The sequence below is a fragment of the Furipterus horrens genome, unplaced genomic scaffold, assembly GCF_987537825.1.
Source record: "Furipterus horrens unplaced genomic scaffold, mFurHor1.1.pri manual_scaffold_7, whole genome shotgun sequence".
NCBI classification, from domain to species: domain Eukaryota; kingdom Metazoa; phylum Chordata; class Mammalia; order Chiroptera; family Furipteridae; genus Furipterus; species Furipterus horrens.
The window spans coordinates 38,549,744-38,568,068 of record NW_028327177.1 but is presented as its reverse complement, the minus strand read 5'-3'; the positions used below and the strand labels follow the sequence as shown (position 1 = coordinate 38,568,068).

The following is an 18,325-nucleotide window of genomic DNA, read 5'->3' as shown; positions in this document are numbered from 1 at the left end:
ATAACAGTTTTATTTTATTTTTTTATTAATTAATTAAATTTTTAACAAGTTTATTTTAATATTTTTATTTTATTTACCTGTTTTTAGAGAGGGGAAAGGAGAAAGACAGAGAGAGGAACATCAATGTGCGGTTGCCTCTCATGCGCCCCCAACTGGGGATCTGGCCTGCAACCCAGGCATGTGCCCTGACTGGGAATCGAACCAGCGACACTTGGTTCGCAGGCTGACGTTCAATCCACTGAGCCACAGCAGCCACGGCTAACACTGTTTTATTCAACATCATTTTACTATAACGTTGCTGAGATGCCCTAAGAATTTTAACTCTTGTTTATATTATTTACTTTACGGTAAAGTTGGTTTTGCTGCAATTCCAGAAGACCTTCAGTGAGGACTTAATGTATAGGCAAATTGAAAAGGGGCTCTGGTAATCAGTGTGGCAAGTGAGATGCTGAAATTCTTTGACTAATTTAGAAAGGCAAGACTCTTTAAAAAATAGAGAGGTTCCAATATTTCTTTCCCTCAATGCAAGACCACTAAAGGATGCTAGAAAAATAATGTAACTCCTCCCACAAAACAATGAAAGAACAATTTGATTTCAAAGACTTTTATTACAGGATGTTAATATGTTCAGGACACTTCAGAGCACCTTATACTTCTAATCAGGTTTCCGGTAACTGGTTTTAAAGTGTTACTTGAGTATTTTTCTTATACTGGCCTTCAGGCAAAAATACTACTTAGTGATTGATTAAGAGATGTTAATTTGATTAAACAGTTTATCCTTAATAACCTGAGACATCAATCCGTGGATAGCTTCTATGGTAGTTTTACAGCTGTAAAGAAAAAACACATCACATCATGTCATGAGAACTGAAAACCGTTTCAAATATACAAGACCCCTCCATTTCCATCCTTGCATCCCCAATGATGATTTTCAGTTCTATTCATACTCTCCAAACCATATCAATTTACAGTTTACTCTAGTTATTTTTTAGCCTCCTGCATGTCTTTTGACCACTCCACTACTTACGAGCACCTTCACAAGGAATAACGAAGTAAAATTTGATGTAATCCCTAACAGTTAATTTCGTCACTTGTTAGCAGCTCTGGGAAAAGTTGTTTTAGAAAGTCACTAAATTATATATGATTCATAACGATATTGATTCCAATATTACATTAAAATCTGTTATTTCTGTCCTTGTTGTTTATTACTTAGAATAATTAAAAATGATTTTAAAGAATCCTCTGCTTTCTCCTGAAATAATCACAAACATCATTCAAGTAATTAGAAGTCAAAGTTAGGTTACTGGGTGAAAGACTTAAGATTTTAGAACTGATAAAAAATGAAAAGTACTGCCCTCCCCCAAATGCTAACAATCCATCAATAATATTCAGAAGAGATGTAATTCTTGTAAAGTTACCCCAAAAAGGAAAATTCTCTACTTTTATACTACTACTTTTGTTCTTCCTACTTTTCTTACGTAGTTAGAGGCTTTCCTACAGTGAAATTTTTGCTTTAAAAGAAACTGAAATATAAATATAGATAAAAGTACAAATCACAGACTTATAGAGATGAATGAGGAAAAACACACATTTGGAGCAAGTACCAAAACTGCGACCTAATGTCAAAGGAAAACACAATTTTTATCCAGGCTACTAGCTCTATCTATACTTTCCAAAAACCCATGGAGAACAAAGGAATGAGGTAATTCTAACCCAAGAGGGCTTCTGCTCCTCCTACACTCTGTCTTCCCTTCTTTTTCCTTCTTACCCACCAGTCCAGTTTTTCTTAAAATAGGTATCAAGGTTTCAGTTACACAGATGTCAACATCCTTTCCCTTTCCTCTCTGCCCCTAATTATCACATTAAAATTCAAATTTTTGTGAAAGTAATGTTACTTAGTAGTCTTCCCAATCCTGTATGCATCTGAAGAGTCACATAATTATTTCCTAAATTATCAGAACATATCCCAAGTTAGTTCCTAATAAATCTTGTTAGTGAAATTTGGGATACTAAATAAAAGATCATTTCAGAAGAATAACAAGGGAGATACAATCATTACTGTACTAATTAGGCTTTTACACTTTAAACAAATTTGAAAATCTGATAAATTTAAGAAATCCTACTTTAATCCCACTCAGAAAATGATTAGATTAGAATGGATTAGGACATCCTTTTGCAAAAGCATTTTTTTTTTTAAAGAGTCAGTGATTGATTGGTTTTGTTACAGTTTCTATCCGAAACTAGAAAAGGTGACTGAAAGTTTTTCATAACATTAACTAGACTTTTAGGCCTTTAATGTTATTATCTAATATCTCCTAAATTTTTAAGGTTAAAATCAGCCTTTGACAACTCTCAAAGGTACCAAGAAATTAATATTCAGGTACTATTCTAAGTTATAAGAAAGTTAAATCATAAGGAATTTGAATCCTACTATTATCTGAAAAAATTTTAAAAGATTTTATTTATTTATTTTTAGAGAGAGGGGAAGCGAAGAAGAGAGCGGGAAACATTGGTGTGCAAAAGAAACATTGATCTGTTGCCTCTCCTATGCCCCCCAACTGGGGACCTGACCAGAAACCTGGGCATGTGCCCTGACCGGAATCGAACCTGCGACCTTTTGGTTTGGGGTATGATACCCAACTCACTGAGCCACATCAGCCAGGGATATTATTTGCAAATATTGAAACAAAAAGAGGGGTAGGAACAGATTTGCTCTTACCTGTCTCGTGTAGCTTTGGCAAGTTTGTCTTCTGACTTTCGGTCGTGTGTTTCTAAACCCAACATGAAACTCCCTCGTCCCAGCTGGGCTTCTGACTGTTCTAACTTTTCAGACAAGTCAAAGACCTGGCCAGTGGTATAGTCTGCATTCTGTAGGGAAAATGTTATTGTGTCAGTACACAATACAAGCCTACCATTAGACATTTTTAATGTAAATTAATTTTCTCCTATATAGAATATGTCATTTACAAAGAATTCCACCATGAAATCTAAATGAATAGTCAGTGAATTAAGACATCAAACGAAACTTGCAAAAATTGATTCCAAAGTACAAGCAGTGCAAGTGGATAGTTTTTCACCCCTTTATAATTTCGAGATTAAATCTGAAACTTTTCCTTTGCTGAAATCTAATACTTATTATAATGAGAGGCTTTCACAGTTCTGAGCCCAGGTTCTGGTTCTGCTGCAATTAGTTGGGAGGCCTTTAGGGGGTGACTTTACTTTTCTGTGCCTTTAAGTCCTTTTCTGAAAATGGGGGATGACAGCGATAATTTCTACCTTAAGCCTATTGTGAAAATCAAATTAAGTAACATATATAAAGTTCTTAGGACTGTCCATGGCACCTGGCAAAGCCTTAGTAACTGTTAGTTAATTCTGTTTTTTTTTTTTTTTTAATTTAATGACATTTTACTTTTATTTAGAATAACTCATCTATAGGAAGGATATTCATTTAACAACTTTTATGCAATGCATCCAGTATATGGAAAGTGACGTTTTGTTATTTGCTCTTGTTGAACTTCCAGAATAAGCATGTGTGACATATTTTAAAAGTAACATTGCTTTGGCTTTTCCAATTATAAAATTGTTACTGCAGAAAATTTGGAAAATATAGAGTAATATAAAGGAGAAAAGAAACATATAATCCCTCTACCTAGCTATAACCACAGTTATACTTTAGAGTATTGCTAAATGCTCCCAGGCACACCTGTATTTGGTAAGCTGGAATAGAGACAGGGTATTTGGTAAGCTGGAATAGAGACAGGGCAGGGAAAAAGCAGGGGCAAAAGTAGGTTTACAGCTGTGCGTATGGAAGAAGACATGCCAGTTATGCTTATTACAACAGCAAATAAACCTTGTGTATTGTGTTCTCACAACTGCATATCTATTTTTGCCCACCCCTGTATATACCATTTTGTCTTTCAATCTTTCTTACTTTTCAAAAAGAAAAAATTTATTGCTATACATACACACTTAACTAATATTTTTAAAAAGATTTTTGTGGGAGATCTGTTTGAAAATGTGTCTAAAACACAAAATAAGTTTTCATAAAGATGAGTTGTGAAGTAAATAGTCCATTTTTTCCCTATATCTTCAATAGAAGAGCATAAAGATGTAATAAACAACTTGGCAACAATCAATGTGTTATTCTATTTGTTCAGTTTATAAGACAGTGTACAGGAAATATAGCTCAATCACCAAACATGAGAAGTTATTTGCTTTCATCGTAATTACTACAGAGGGCCCTTTAAAATCCTACCAGCTCACCCTCCATTCCCTTTCCCAGTCTTGCTGGTCGCTTAAAGGAAGAGAATTCTGAAGCTGGCCTCACTCAAAGAGCTTGTAGTCTGCTCAATAGCATGCGGGCTAGTTTCAAATAAGGTAAAAACTAACTAAGTAAAATAAAACGCTACCAGCTCTTCAATGATTTTACAAATATATATTTTTTATAGATGCAATTATATTCACTTTGTCTGGATCAAAATCGTTTAGGACACAAATACCACCAACAGCTCCCCTCACCCCTCACCTAAACACACATACAGTTTCGACAAAACCCTAAGGTTTATAAAGGTTTATAGACCACTTCATATCTGGAAGATTTAGTTTATGCCATGAAAATGTAGGGTGGCAGAAACAGTTATATTGTTAAAATGAAATAAAAGGACATCAGTTACATCTCACACACAGAAAGAATAAACACATGGAACTAATTTTTTAAATTAGAAAATAACTTTTCTGGTAGCTTTTAGGTTATATGCTTTAGCTGGGAAAGGAGATGAGTTGGACATATATTTCTATACTTTTACTTAAAATGCTGCAATGGACTACATATAAAACTATAAGAAAGGAAGAAATATAATTTAACCTTTTCTTGGCTATTAATGTCCTCAATATATGCAGTGCTGGAATACAGGGACAGCCATAGGCTGAGGAGGTAGGTCTGCCTTTACAAAAAGGTTCAGGCTGCTCTGGTCTTACTATTTTCTCCCCTTGCCATCATGTGTCACTTCTGGCTGCTATTAATATACTTGCCTCTATGAAAACAACACATATAAAGCATTTAGCAGTGTCTGGAATATAGGAAACTCTTAATAAATGTTTGCTGTTATGATCATTCTCCTTCCTTCTGATTTGCTACTCTGGCTGTTGAGGATAAAAAATAAGAACAGAAAACTCCTCAGAATTGTGTTTAAAGTAATAGTAAACATGCTCAAGTGAAGTCTTTTCCCCTGAATACAATAAACCAAACGACAATAAAATTTATTGATGATTTATTATATGCCAGGCACTTTGCTAACTGCTTTACATAAAGTATTTCATTAATTCTCATTAATTCTCAATGTACTTAATGAGGGAGGTACTAGTATAATTGAGCCCAAGAAAGGCTCAGTCACATTAAATAACTTTCTGAAGGTCATACACAGCCAGTAAAGTGGCAGTTGTTTGAACAGAGTTAATTTTACTCCAAATTTTGTGGTTCTAACCATTATGCTAAATTGTACTGTATGAAGTAGCCTACTTAAAAAAAAAAAAAGGTAAAAACAAAACAAACGAACAACCAACCAACCAACCAAATACTATTTCTAGCTAAGTTCTAGAAAGAATAGATAGAAGCTTGTTAAATAAAGACCCTTCTAACTATATCAGGTTTTAATGATTTATTTTTTCCACCCAGCATCTGCTGCTTTAAGGTAATGCTATTCTGATTCCCCACCCTTTGTCCATGTGCTCCTGAAGGAATTTCTTCTACCCCTCCCCAGGAGACAAACTTACCTTGGCCCAGATCAGTCTAAGGATGGGCATGTGACTTAAGCAAAACTCAGACACAATAAGGCTTTGCTTTGGGGAGAGAGGGAAAGAGGCAGACAGAAAGAGAGAGCTGTGTGTATCTTGATCTTCCCTTTTGGACGTGAAACTGAGAGGCTACGAGGTCTGCAGCTAGTGCTGCCATCTTGCTTTCACATGAAGCCTGGAACCGAAGCCAACTGACATAGAATCTAAGCTGAGAGAGAAGGATCAAGACCTCATAATATTGTTTGAATGCAAACTTAGCTGAAGCTAAACTAATAAGAACTTTGCTACTTTACATGATTCACTTTTTTTTTAAGCCAGTTTGGTTGGGTCTTCTGTCACTTGTAACTAGAGTCCTACCTAAAATACCCAACACAACAAAAATACAGTATTTGTATTTTTCTGTAAGTCTCTTTAAGGCAGGGGCAGACCTCACCCTCATCTGAGCACCGTGTTTGCCATTTAGACTTGGTTTCAACATTACATGACACAGACCTTTGCTTGGCCCGTTATCCTAATCCAGCTATGGTCATGAGGAATCTGACCTAGCCCTGCTCTCTTGGCCAAGTCAGGTATAGTCATTCCCGAAAAGGAGTTTAATTAAGATATCAAACTTCTTATATAGCTTAGATAAAATTCAAATGCATTCCTTGGAAGTACAGTACTTACAGTAAGCAAGCTAGAGGAGCTCAGCGTATTCACCCAGTATTTATTCCACAAAAGCTCAAGCAATTTGCGATCCAAAGAGGACTTGAAATATGAGACTTCTAAGGCATAATATCTATAAAACAAAAGCACAAATTCAGTAAGTAAATAAAAAATATTCAGTCACATCATATAATAGTTATAGCCAAATTTTAAGTTTTCAGTCCAATAGAACAACTGGTAACCATGGTTTCTTTACTATTCAGGGGTATGGTTTCAAAAATCTTCTGCTTACTAAACTTTCTTGTGTTAATTTTCTCTCTTTGCAGCACCCAGAAATTCCCAAGAAGTTATCAACAACCAATCAGAATTTTTGAATGACACATGTTTACCCGATATTGAGTTTTATTTATTAGTTCTAGATAATAGCACATAAGTGTAATGAACTGCCTGCCTACGGTCAAGTATTTTTGTTAGGCTTTTAAAAATACTGAACGTGACATGTGGATTCCCCATTCTTCCCATTCTAATCCCAATTAGGAGGTATTCCTTTTTGAAAAAGTATAAAGTAGGTCATTAAAGCACCTAAAAGAATTATTGCTTCCAAAGGTACCTAATTTATAACCAGGGATAGCAAGGAAAATTTGCTTAAACATATATTTTTTCCAAATAATAAATAATTAAATATCTAGGTTCTGTACATCAATGGGTACAAAGAAACACAAGGGACGTCTTTATCTTTACAAGCTTACCATTTATATGGAAGATGTGGTATGAATCCACAAAAAGTCAGATGACATACACTGAGTAACAATAAGTGATGCTATAGTGTATATATAAAATCAATCACCTACGAGATGAGTGCTTTTAGTGTTGACAAGTTGGCTGAGAAACCTCAGTGGAAAAGCAGGATTAAAGTGACCCTTATGTGAGTCCATGGTGTGGCTATCTTGAGAGCAAGGAAAGCATTAGGCAGAGAGCATCGATTCACAAAAATGAAAACCATGAGCAATTTAGCAAAAGCAGAAGTGAAAAATTAAAAAGAATGAGAATTTAAAGACATCAGGATAAAGTGAAGGCGTTTTCACAATTAAGGCCCCTGTGCATAGCTGAAGGTGGAATATGGGAGGGAAGCAGTGTCTTTCTTGAGCACCTGTTATGCCCTGGGTGCTTTACATGCATTCTCATTTATCTTCCTTCCAATCATACAGGAAGGATTTATTTTTTTCCCATTCTGCAGACAAAGGAACATTTAAAAAGTAAAGACCTTGCTTAAAGCCACATAACTAGTAAGTGGCAGAGAAAGGATATGAAAATTTTATTACCAAAAACTTTCTGGTCTTTACTTTCATATCCAGCGTGTAGATATTCATGAGAGTGTTTAAGCAGTGAGGCCCCTGGAGTGAGGGCCAGGTGTCGGGATGGGAGTCAAGGTCAGCTGTAGAAAGGGGAGCTGTACTTCTGATCCTTGATGCAAACAGGTCAGAGCAGTGATTCTCAACCCTTTTCAGCTCAGGGCACACATAAACTAATTACTAAAATTCTGCAGCACACCAAAAATATATTTTTTGCCGACCTGACAAAAACAAAGGTATAATTTTGATTCATTCACACTGATAGCTATTGTTGTGTTGGCTGTTGTCATTTTTTATTTGACAACCTAAGGGAAAAGAGGTCAGTGCCCCTCACTAAAACAGTCAGGTACTGAACGTTTTAAAAATTCTTACAGCACACCTGCTGAAAATTACATAGCAACAGATATTTAGATTTATAAAGGGTGGAAAATAAGGGCACTCAAACTTGAGGGTCTAGAATAGACTATTATGTTTTAAGATGTATGGCTCACCTTAATGTAATTTTTGTTTTAATTCCACAGGTTGATAAAATGATATGTATATTTTGTCTAATATGTAGTAATTAGCTGCAAATATGAGTAGCAGAGTTGAAAACAAGAATATTTGAAACAACTTGTGGAGCTAGTCAATAACAGATCCTGCCTAGAACTGAAAACGAAGAAGCAGCACTATCAGCACGTTGTTTGAAGGTACTGGGGTAAATACTTAAAGTAATAACTCTAACAGTTTAAGTGAATGTCTCTGGGGAATGGGAGAGGGAATAGTACAAGACTCATTCTTCATAATAAGTTTCATGGAACCATTTTACTCTTTAAAACTACGCGCTTGTAAAACACTTAATAACATACAAGATAATTAAAAAACACTTATTTTCACTAAGATTCTTCAAAGTTAAAAATATTCATATCTACATTAGATTCTATGTTTAAAACACACTCCGAGTGTGCACTATGATCTGGATTTAGGGTAGGAAATAAAAGAAAGGTCATTATAAACTGCAAATAATAGCTCATCAGCAAACACTTTATGAAATGGTTCTATAACCAGCCTGCATAAAACCATGCTCTTTCAACTTGGCAGTTATTTCAAATCACTAAAGATTTGAAATAAAAATAAATTAAGCCACTTACCTGCCTTGTGAAAAAGGTTACTCTTTCTTATATAGGAATTAATTGATCCTAAGTAAGAGTGAATCTTTGAATATGCTAGCAATTCCAGATTCAAAATTCTAGGCTACAGTAATGTAGTAGCTAGAAAGTGGCCACTCCTCTCTCATAGTCTCCTATTTCAGAAAATCAGGAAAAGCTTGTTTGGATACAGAAAGCATAGCCTGCCTCAGTCTTTTTTGTTTCAAAAGCTGCTGGTGGTAGTTTAAAAAAAGTATAAAGTAGGTGTTAAAAGTATAAGCTTTTGACCACTACAACTCAACATAAATAAAAGAAAAAATTGACAGTTACTCTGAAAATGAAATTATCACAGCAAAGGTGTTTCCATGCTCAGGAGCAATTCTCATAAACAGGAATGGCTTAAATTCCTTTCAGTAGGACAAATTAAGTGATTTAATCCCAAACCTCTAACTGAAAAATAAAACAGATTCTCTTTCTTCAGACATATCTCAGGGATGACTGGAAACCACATATATTTAAAACTTCAAATTTTAGAAATTCTGGACTTTTCTAAGAATTTCTAAAGAGAAAAATAAGACCAGTAGTAGCACTTGAATAACCCAGGTATTCCCTGAAGTTGGGGTAGAGGGTATGGAGAAAAGGGGACCCTAGATAATCATTTAAGCAACCTTTTTTGTGGGGGAGGGGTGGTTACCCATCTATGCGCCATGCTCTGTTTTAAATGTTAGGATACAGCAGAAAATCAATTCTACTTTCATGATGTTCACATTCTAATGGAGTCAGTCGTCGGCAGCCATCCGTCTCGAGAGACGATGGTGTAGCTTCTTAAGAGTCTATCTGCACCGCCGAGAATGGCTGTGCAGTCCAACTCGGGAGTGACACGGTATCTGTCTCCTCCCGTGTTGAATTGACATCTTGTGATGACGCTGGAGTGTCCTCTCCAGTGAAGCTGAAGCTACAGAACCTGGGCAGGGTGATATGGAGGGTCTGCTGTTGCCCATGCAGCAGACCCCCCCTCTCTTTGCAGCTGAAAGGTCCAAGGGAAAGACAGAGTCAATACAGCTTGGTTTCAGGTGCGCCGCAGGAGTTGCCGGTGTTGACTACAATGTCAAACCGCCTTAGGGACTCCGGCTCCGGATTTTCTGTCGGGGTTTACTCCCTTAGCCTTTCCCCTGAAGAGGTATGCCGCAAGGCAGCGGAGGTTTTTTGGAGTCAGAGTTTTCCTTCTCTGATGTGCCCTGACTGGAAGATCGAACCAGCGACACTTAGCTCGCAGGCCGACGCTCAATCCACTGAGCCAAACCAGTCAGGATAAATGGAGTCAGTAACAAGGAAGTAAAAACATATCAGTTGGTGTCAAGTGCTAAGAAAAATAAAGCAGGGAAAAGGAACACAGAGTGACAGGAAGATGCTATTGTAGATAGGATAAGCCATATAGAAATAAGGAAGAATGCTCCAGGCAGAGGAAATAGCCTGAGCAAAGGCCTTAAGGCAGGAGGAGCCTGCCTGGCACATCTGACGTACCATAAGGAGGCCACTATGGATGGATTGGAGAGCAAAGTTTCAAGGAGAGGAGATGAGTTCAGAGAGGTTGTGGGGGCCGGACCACTAAGGGTTGTGACGGCCATGGATCATATTTTGATGAGAAGGGAAGTCATTCTGAGAAAAAGGTACATAATATGACTTACATTTTAACAGAATCAATTTGGTGGACAAAAGACCTTTAAGGGGTGAAGGGCAGAAGCAGGAAGACTAGTTAGGCCAGTGCTTTGGTTCAGGCTCCGAATGGCTTGGGACAAGATGCTAGTAAGAGAGGTGGCAGGATACATTTATTTAGGGGTGGAAAAGACTGTCCTCATTGGTTTCTTTAACACTTTAAAAATCTGAGCGGTATGGAACTCACATACTATAAGATTCACTATGTTAAAGAAGGATGCAGTTCAGAGGTTTTCAGGATGGCTTCTTTAACTTTTGGAGTAAAAATGTTAAGGAAGAATTTTTGCTAAGTAGAACCTGGGTACTTTTAGGTTCGCTAGTGTCAGGCTGGCCCTGAATACAGTTTTTTCAACTGTTAATTTTGTTAATGGACCAAGTATCTTGTACATTAATAAAATGTTTATGATTGTGTGAAAGATAAATAATGTTATATTAAAACAATTATTGATAAAAACTCAAACATTATTCTAAATTTGTACATTTTTACTACTATTTTAAAAGGTATGATGGAATGCATTTTGTTTGAACCTTTATTCTCATTTGTAAGGGGCTTGGCCTGAAAGATCTCTAAGGTTTCTTATGACTCCAGCATCAGATACATTTTTAAATTGCTTACTGTTTGCAGTGTACACCAAAGTCTTCTATTTTATTAAGTGGGATAGTCTGGTACTCAGAAGGTCCTTCATCAGGAGGTTTGTAACCCTAAACAAAAATGAAGAAAAGAGAAGATTAAACAAAGCAAATCACAGGAAAAACATATGTTTTACATGTAGCTTTATATTTATAGAAATATTAATTTTGGGGAGCCAAATACTGAACCTAAACATTCTAGTATTAATAACGTATATTGCTTATACCCTCCGTCAACGCCAGGTGGGCTGGAAACTAGATTTGCCTTATATTCATTTTTCTTGTCCTTTGGTGATGTACATTTGCGCTGATAACTATTTTAGATTGTAAGGAAGGAAACAGATGTATTTAGCTTGTGTCTCTAGTACCTGTTTGACTGCCATGGACATACACATACTTATTAACAAATGAGACTGTGTAATATATAAAACACAAATGTACTGTCCTCTGCTAAGGACAATTAGTGCTAAGGACAATTTGACTGTGATATTAAAAATATTATTAAGTTGTTTTAAGACAAAACAAGATACTAACCATACCACGTCTTTAAAAATAAGTCAAATATTTGGAATTTAAAAAGTTATACAGATGTATAATTTCAAAAATTACCTTTGGGTATGTTCTAAAGGCTCCAAGATTCACTTTCCCTGCTGATATTGTCCTTGTTGGGTCAATCTACAAAAAATATATATTTAATATCTGATTATAAAATCTTTATATACTTCTGTTTAAACATGATAAATCTAGAAATACATATGTACATATAACATGACAGACATACACACAATAATTAAAATAACCAAATAACAGGAAAGAAGAACCAAACTAAAAACCCATAAAAGGGTTTTCAGTGGTAAGTACAGAAATAAAGTGTTAAGTACAGAAATGTCTCAGTTACTTTAGAGGTTAGATCTAGTTATTATACTATTTAAGAATATTATTAGAAGATTTGTTTCTCTTTTTCAAAAAAATTTTCTTTTTAATAGATAAACAATTTCTACCTTCCTCACAGCAGCCCGGATTGCAACTAGAACACTGAACATAGCAAGTGCTGCTCTCACAATTCCTGATTTACTCAATTCATTCAACAACGACTGAATGCCTACTAAGTGCCAGGAACTGAGTCACAGGTGCTGGGGTCACCCTCACCCTGTAGAGCAGGGGAAGAGACACAGGGAAGCTAAGTAACTTGTTCAAAAGTTCCAGTTTCTAAGAGGTGGATTCAAGCCTAGGTGGACTGATAACAGAGCCTATTCTTACCACACTAGTTTTATTTCTCAGTATACTTGCTTTAGTAATCTTTATGAAGACCTTAATTAAAACTGGTTGTAAAAATACTTACCACCACTGCTACGAATGGCTCCTGGAACTGCTGATTGAGCATCTGAGTACTAACATCGATCCCAGAAAGCCAGCAGCCATAGCCAGGGTGGCTATGATACCAGCCAATTGCATTTTCAAGGCGGCCGACCTAATGAATGAAGAGGGCAAGGGAGCTTGAGGTTCCTGTTTAATCTTAGAAACACTTATTTGTCTGTTTACATAACATTATTGTAAAATAATAGTATGCATAACAGTTCATAGAATATGCTGCTTTCAAGTTAAATAAAAATGTTTTGGATAACACATGTCCAAAGCACAAAATTAACAAGATATAAAGGTTATTCAGTCTCTTTCCTACCTCTTTCCCCCCAATTATCCAGTTTCTCAGCCCAGATGTTTCCACTATACCCAGCTGCTTATGTATCTATCATCCAGAGATATTCTTTGCATATATGTAGATTAATAAAAAGAAACACTAGGGCACATTACATACAGTATTATACACTTTGCTTTTTCACTTAAAATATTCTGGGGTTTGGTTCATATTAGTAAGTATATAACTACTTTATTTTATATTTTTTAAGTTTGGTTGGCAGTTCATTGTATGGCTATACCATAATTTATTTAATCAATTTTATACTCAATAACATTTAGGTTATTTCCAAATTTTTGGTTTTAAACACACATCTGATAATGAGTGTGAAAATTAAAAAAAAATTTTATTGACATATAATTGACATTAAACACTATTAGTTCAGGCATACAATGTAATGATTTGATATGTATATATTGCGAAATGATCACAGTATAAGTGTTAACATCTAGCACCATACAGTTAATTTCTTTTCTTGTGATAAGAAATTTTAAGATCTATTCTCTCATGTGAGGATTTACTTAAAAAATTCATGCTAATATATACATTTTATATAGAAATTACTGAAAATAAAATATAAACTTGATGTAAAGAGGATATTTTTAAGTTTAGAAAGTCAAAAGTCATCATGAGACTCGAAACAATATATCTACCTGTTTGGCGTTTTCTATATATGCGGCCATGTACTCATATGCAGCAGCCTGAGCGTTTACTCGGGTTTCAGTGCCCTCTACAGGTAAAGCAAAACTGTCCATAATGATCATCGTTTCACCATCCACCTTTCCCAGCATCAAGCCCATCACTTCCAAGTTGCCTCCTGATCTGGCATGCATCACCATTTTCAGTAGAGCCAATGCTGAGATTTTGCAGTACTTAAAGTAATGGTGACTACAAAACAAAAGGAAGATGTAATTAACTTTGTTATAGAAAGTACAATTTCAAAAGAGTTTGTCTAAAGATAATGAGTAAGTATTGAAGTAAGTATAGTGGTGGAAGGGGGAGAAGGTGTAGAATGCGGGAAAGAAAAAGTAGAAAAGGAGTGTTTCTGCAGGGGGATAGAAATGATAAATGTCACAGTGTTGCCAAATATTTCCCCTCGGGGGAAGGGAAGAGCATGAAATAGATTTTTAGAATACCTGTATACAGTTCAAGTAGAAAAGAGAGAACTACATGACCAGTTCAATAGACTTTTTCTCCATTTATCTTGGAATCACCAAATCTCTCATTGTGATTCTGGTTGGATGGTTGTGCCTAACTATTCTCAGGCCTCACTTTCAGCCTTGTGGTTAGAATATGGGTTCTGACATCCATCTGCCTAGGTTAGAATCCTTGCACTGCCAAGTCCTAGCTGTGGCCTTGAAATAACCACTTAATATCTGTGCCCCAGTTTCCTCGTCTGTAAATAAAAATATTTCATCGAGTTAGGAAACTAACTAAATGAAGTAATGTATATAAAATGCTTAGTTTAGTGCCTGACACATAATAAAACTTCTGTGGTATCAGCCTCAAAATTTAAAATATAGCCCTTATATCTTTAGTTCTACCATAATCACTATTTTAGTTTATCTGTAGATGTAAGTAATCTCTTGAATAAAATTACATTTTCCATCTCACTGACGTAGCCCAAGACAGCTAAGATGAGAGTACAAGTCGAGCCACAATCAGTGAGGCAAGCTGATAGCTTCCAAATATTTAATAGGCTACATGAACGTAAAATGCATAGCTTGCCAAAGAAGAAAGCGGACAACCAGGCAAACTAACCAGTCTATACAGAGTGGTCAGTCAATGTCTCTGAAAAGCCTTTTTAATTAAGATGTCTGCCCACAGATATCAATTATAAATAGAAGACATGGAGACTTGCTTTTGGGAGTCAAGACATGAATTAAAATCTTGGCTTTTCCATTTACTGGGGAAAAGAAATAAAAAACAAAACCCAAAGTTATTCTGCTCCTATTACATACATTCTAGACCCTTTTATATATTACCCATCTAATCTTCATGACATCACCAATAGGTCTTATTTCCATTTTACAGATTAAAAAATAAAGATGGATAAGTAAATTTCCTAGGGTCTACCAACTAATTAATGGCAGTAGTGAGATTTGATCTTAGGTCTGACTATTGCTCACTTAGGAGTTTTTTTGCCTTTGTGATCATCAAATAAAGTTACTTATTGTATCTATTTGCTTGTTTTCTTATTTGCAAAACAATGACAATACAGTACTGGGTTGTCCTGAGGACTGTATGGCATGGCAATTTCCAGCTCAGTGCTCAGTTCATATTAAGTATTCAATAAACATTCCTGGATCTGAATACTGACAGTTAAAGCTTGCCTTGTAAAAAAACTATGAGATGAAATATGGTTTTTGTTGGTGACCACCGCTCCCCTTTCTCTCTCTCCATTAGGGAGACTGCCTTTTGCTTTCTCCCTAAAAAATTCTGCTCTCAGGTAAAGAATCCTCAACTTGTCACCACTCCCAGGGACACAGGGATTTTGCTAAGGAACAAAAAGCCTTAAGCTCTATCAATATGATTTTTAGCTTATGTAAACTGATGGAGTAACATTTTGGGAGACTGGGTAGAGCCTCCTGTGTTTGAAAACTAACTGTCAGCAATCAAACGATTCTAGATCTCTACAAGATGGCTTATAGTTAGAGACCCTAAGGTTGGCTCCATTTATGAAGACAGCTGCTGTCTCCACAATCTGGGATCAGCTGAAGGTCCCAACAAGGTGAGCGTGGACATAGGGTTCAAGGCAGTGTGTGTGGCATGTATTACAATACGAATGTTCAGAAGTGACACCCCCAAAACCACCGCTTGCCGTTTTCCTCTTCCATCCTTCGGAGGCAAACGTGTTAAACAGAAAGGGGAGAGGAAGAAAGCCCCAGTGATGGGGCTTAGGCTCTACTCGCGGAGATAAAAGGCCAATATTTCTCAGGTAAATATTCTTTCTCCTCCCTGTTCATGAAAAATAAAGCTCTCCACCCCCTTCAATTCCTACTCCCCCTGGGTCTCCTAACCTCCCGCCACCCCTTCCCTCCCCTGCGTCTCGCCAGGGACCTCCTCACTCCTTAGTCCAGGGCTTCGCCGCCAGGATTTCTTGCTGCTGTTTCTTGTCGTATTTGTAGATTTCATCGATGCTCTGGGCTTCTTGCATGTTGTTGGCCAATTCCCAGGTTTTCTGGGCCATACAACTCCCGGACGCCGCCATCTCCAGGAAACCAAAAAGCTGTCGCCTCCACAACCAAGACGCAACTTCACCTCGTTGGGTTTCCGGGTGTGGGCTTCGGACCCCGCACCACGGGTACAAATTTGTACTAGCCTCTCGAGGTAGCCATGACACCTAGAACCGGAGGGGAAGTTGGTGCAGACCATTCGGGGATGGAGGGGCCCTTCGGAAACGCGAGGATGTAAACAGCGCTTACACAACGATTGGACACAGAGAAACCTTCTTGTGACGTAGGGGAGAACACATTATCTTGGAAAATTATATGTGCGAACTAGGACAAAAAATGATTAAGAGAATGGTATAGCCTTTCGCACCGGAAGAAGGGCATGTTAACTGTTTTGCCAGAAATTGGAATTGTCCTTCTTTGTTCGTACTGCGCAGGCTCAGTCTCCGCCATATTAAAGTGGGTAGGTCCTTAAACTGGGTGAGGGGTAAAACTTTTTATGAGGATGTAGGTACCTTATATGGAATAAGTTTGCTGAAAGAGTAGAATGTCTGCCGAAAAACTGATATGTAAATAGTTCTGGATGCTGGTTGAAAGATTAACAGGGCACCCTAATTGACTTAGGAACCGCTGTACATGCGTATTACTGTACGGGCGCGTGGTGGTTTGGCACTGTGCGTTTTCCAGCGATCCGGCAAGGCCATAGGACATGTATTTGAGTTACTAGTAGTTCTGAAAAAATCCCAGTGCCCAGTTCCTATGGCAGTTTAAAGTTTAATTTTTAGCATTGCTCCGGGAAACCACGTCTGTCCTCGAGACCGAATTAATCTCAACAACCTATTTGTTTTCTTCCAAGTTAATTTTAGGCATCAGTTAGGAATAAGCGGCAGGGAAGGAAAGGTGGGGCAATCAGGGTTCCACCCTGTGGCAGTCAGGGTGGTCGAAGCTTCACCCTTTACGGCATAACTACTGATTTGATCGTAGTTTAGCAGAAGAAACAGCAAGATGTTAGAAGTCACAAAGAAATTCCCCGCTTAAAGCATGCGTACTGACAGCCGTTGCCGCGACCCCAGATAACCTATAGATAATTTATACAATTATTAAGATGAATTTACATTGCTGTTTCCTGGTGCCCCACCCCCAGGACTCATCAATCAAGCTGAGGATTGCACTCCCGGAAAGCAAACATTACTTGGCTCGCTCTCTCTACATTTAAGTCTCCAGACCTGAGAAGCAAGGGTCCGTCCCCGCTTTGCTGTCACCGGCAGGGCCATTCTCTCCCTCGAGGACGTACTAATTAGACTTTTACTCATCTACTTTAGTCTCGCTGACCTGTAATAGTTCACTGCGTCAACGGGAAGAATCGAGCTCCAGTAGCATTAATACGCTGTTTAATTATTTTATTTTTGCTTGTTTTACGCATTCTTTCTTCGCTTTTTCTCCCCCATTCCTCAATAATTCTAAGTTCTTAATCATAAGGCCAGGTTTGTGTTCCTTGTTCTATCCCTAACACCGAGAAGTTTAATAAATATTTTTGCTGGTATAGGGGGTGGAAGAAAGGGGGAAGCCAGGACTGAGGGGAGAATAGCATCTCTCCAGCATAATCGTTTTTAAGTCACCCTTGAAATTTTGCATATATGGCTAGCATTGCCTAAAATGCACCCCTGACTTTTCTACCTGGGAGCTTCTATTAATCTTTAAAAAGACAGCCCAGAGATATTTACCACGATATCTTTCTTCCTCTCCAGTAATCATTCCTTCCACAGTGTCTGAAGGTGCTTCTATAACCGTTGTATTGTAATGTATTGTTTACTTCGAAGTTTTTCTTCGTAATGTAAGTTTCAGAGTGCAGGACATTCCACTCCTAATACGGTGTGTAGCATATTGTTAAAATAAGAACTTTAGAATGATCGAATTTGCACCTGCCTTCAGTTTTCATAGGCCTGGAGTTAAAGAAAATGTATCTTTAAAACTCTCTTACAAAGTAGTTTGGGATAAAGGACTCTCAGTTCTACTTTCCGTGGAGGCTAGAACTCTTATTCTAGTGGTAGCATTTGGCCACTCAGTATAGGGGTGAATTGAATATGTTGAAATTGGTAGTAAAAGCCCAGGACAAAACGTTGACCAGACTCCTGGGAGAAGAGTAATTAATGCCCTGGAGAGGTACGCCAACAGCTTTTCTTTCAGTGCAAC

The 18,325-nt window shown here is 37.2% G+C and overlaps 1 protein-coding gene across 3 annotated transcripts; it reads right to left on the bottom strand.

Annotated features, from left to right (window-relative positions):
- Positions 1–588: 588 nt before the first annotated feature.
- COPS5 (COP9 signalosome subunit 5) lies at positions 589–17,395 on the bottom strand. Of its 3 annotated transcripts, none has more exons than XM_090283604.1 (8): positions 17,359–17,395; positions 13,613–13,847; positions 12,606–12,734; positions 11,873–11,938; positions 11,250–11,335; positions 6,460–6,571; positions 2,720–2,868; positions 589–830 (listed from the first exon to the last, which is right to left on the bottom strand). In XM_090283604.1, exons 2-8 carry the CDS (start codon positions 13,796–13,798, stop codon positions 746–748), a joined length of 813 nt encoding a protein of 270 aa, XP_090139730.1. In that variant the 5' UTR covers positions 13,799–13,847; positions 17,359–17,395; the 3' UTR covers positions 589–745. The 3 variants fall into 3 exon arrangements, with proteins under 3 accessions (XP_090139730.1, XP_090139732.1, XP_090139729.1); XM_090283606.1 differs by lacking the exon at positions 17,359–17,395 and adding an exon at positions 16,028–16,302; XM_090283603.1 differs by lacking the exon at positions 17,359–17,395 and adding an exon at positions 16,020–16,083.
- Between the last annotated feature and the right edge of the window lie 930 nt (positions 17,396–18,325).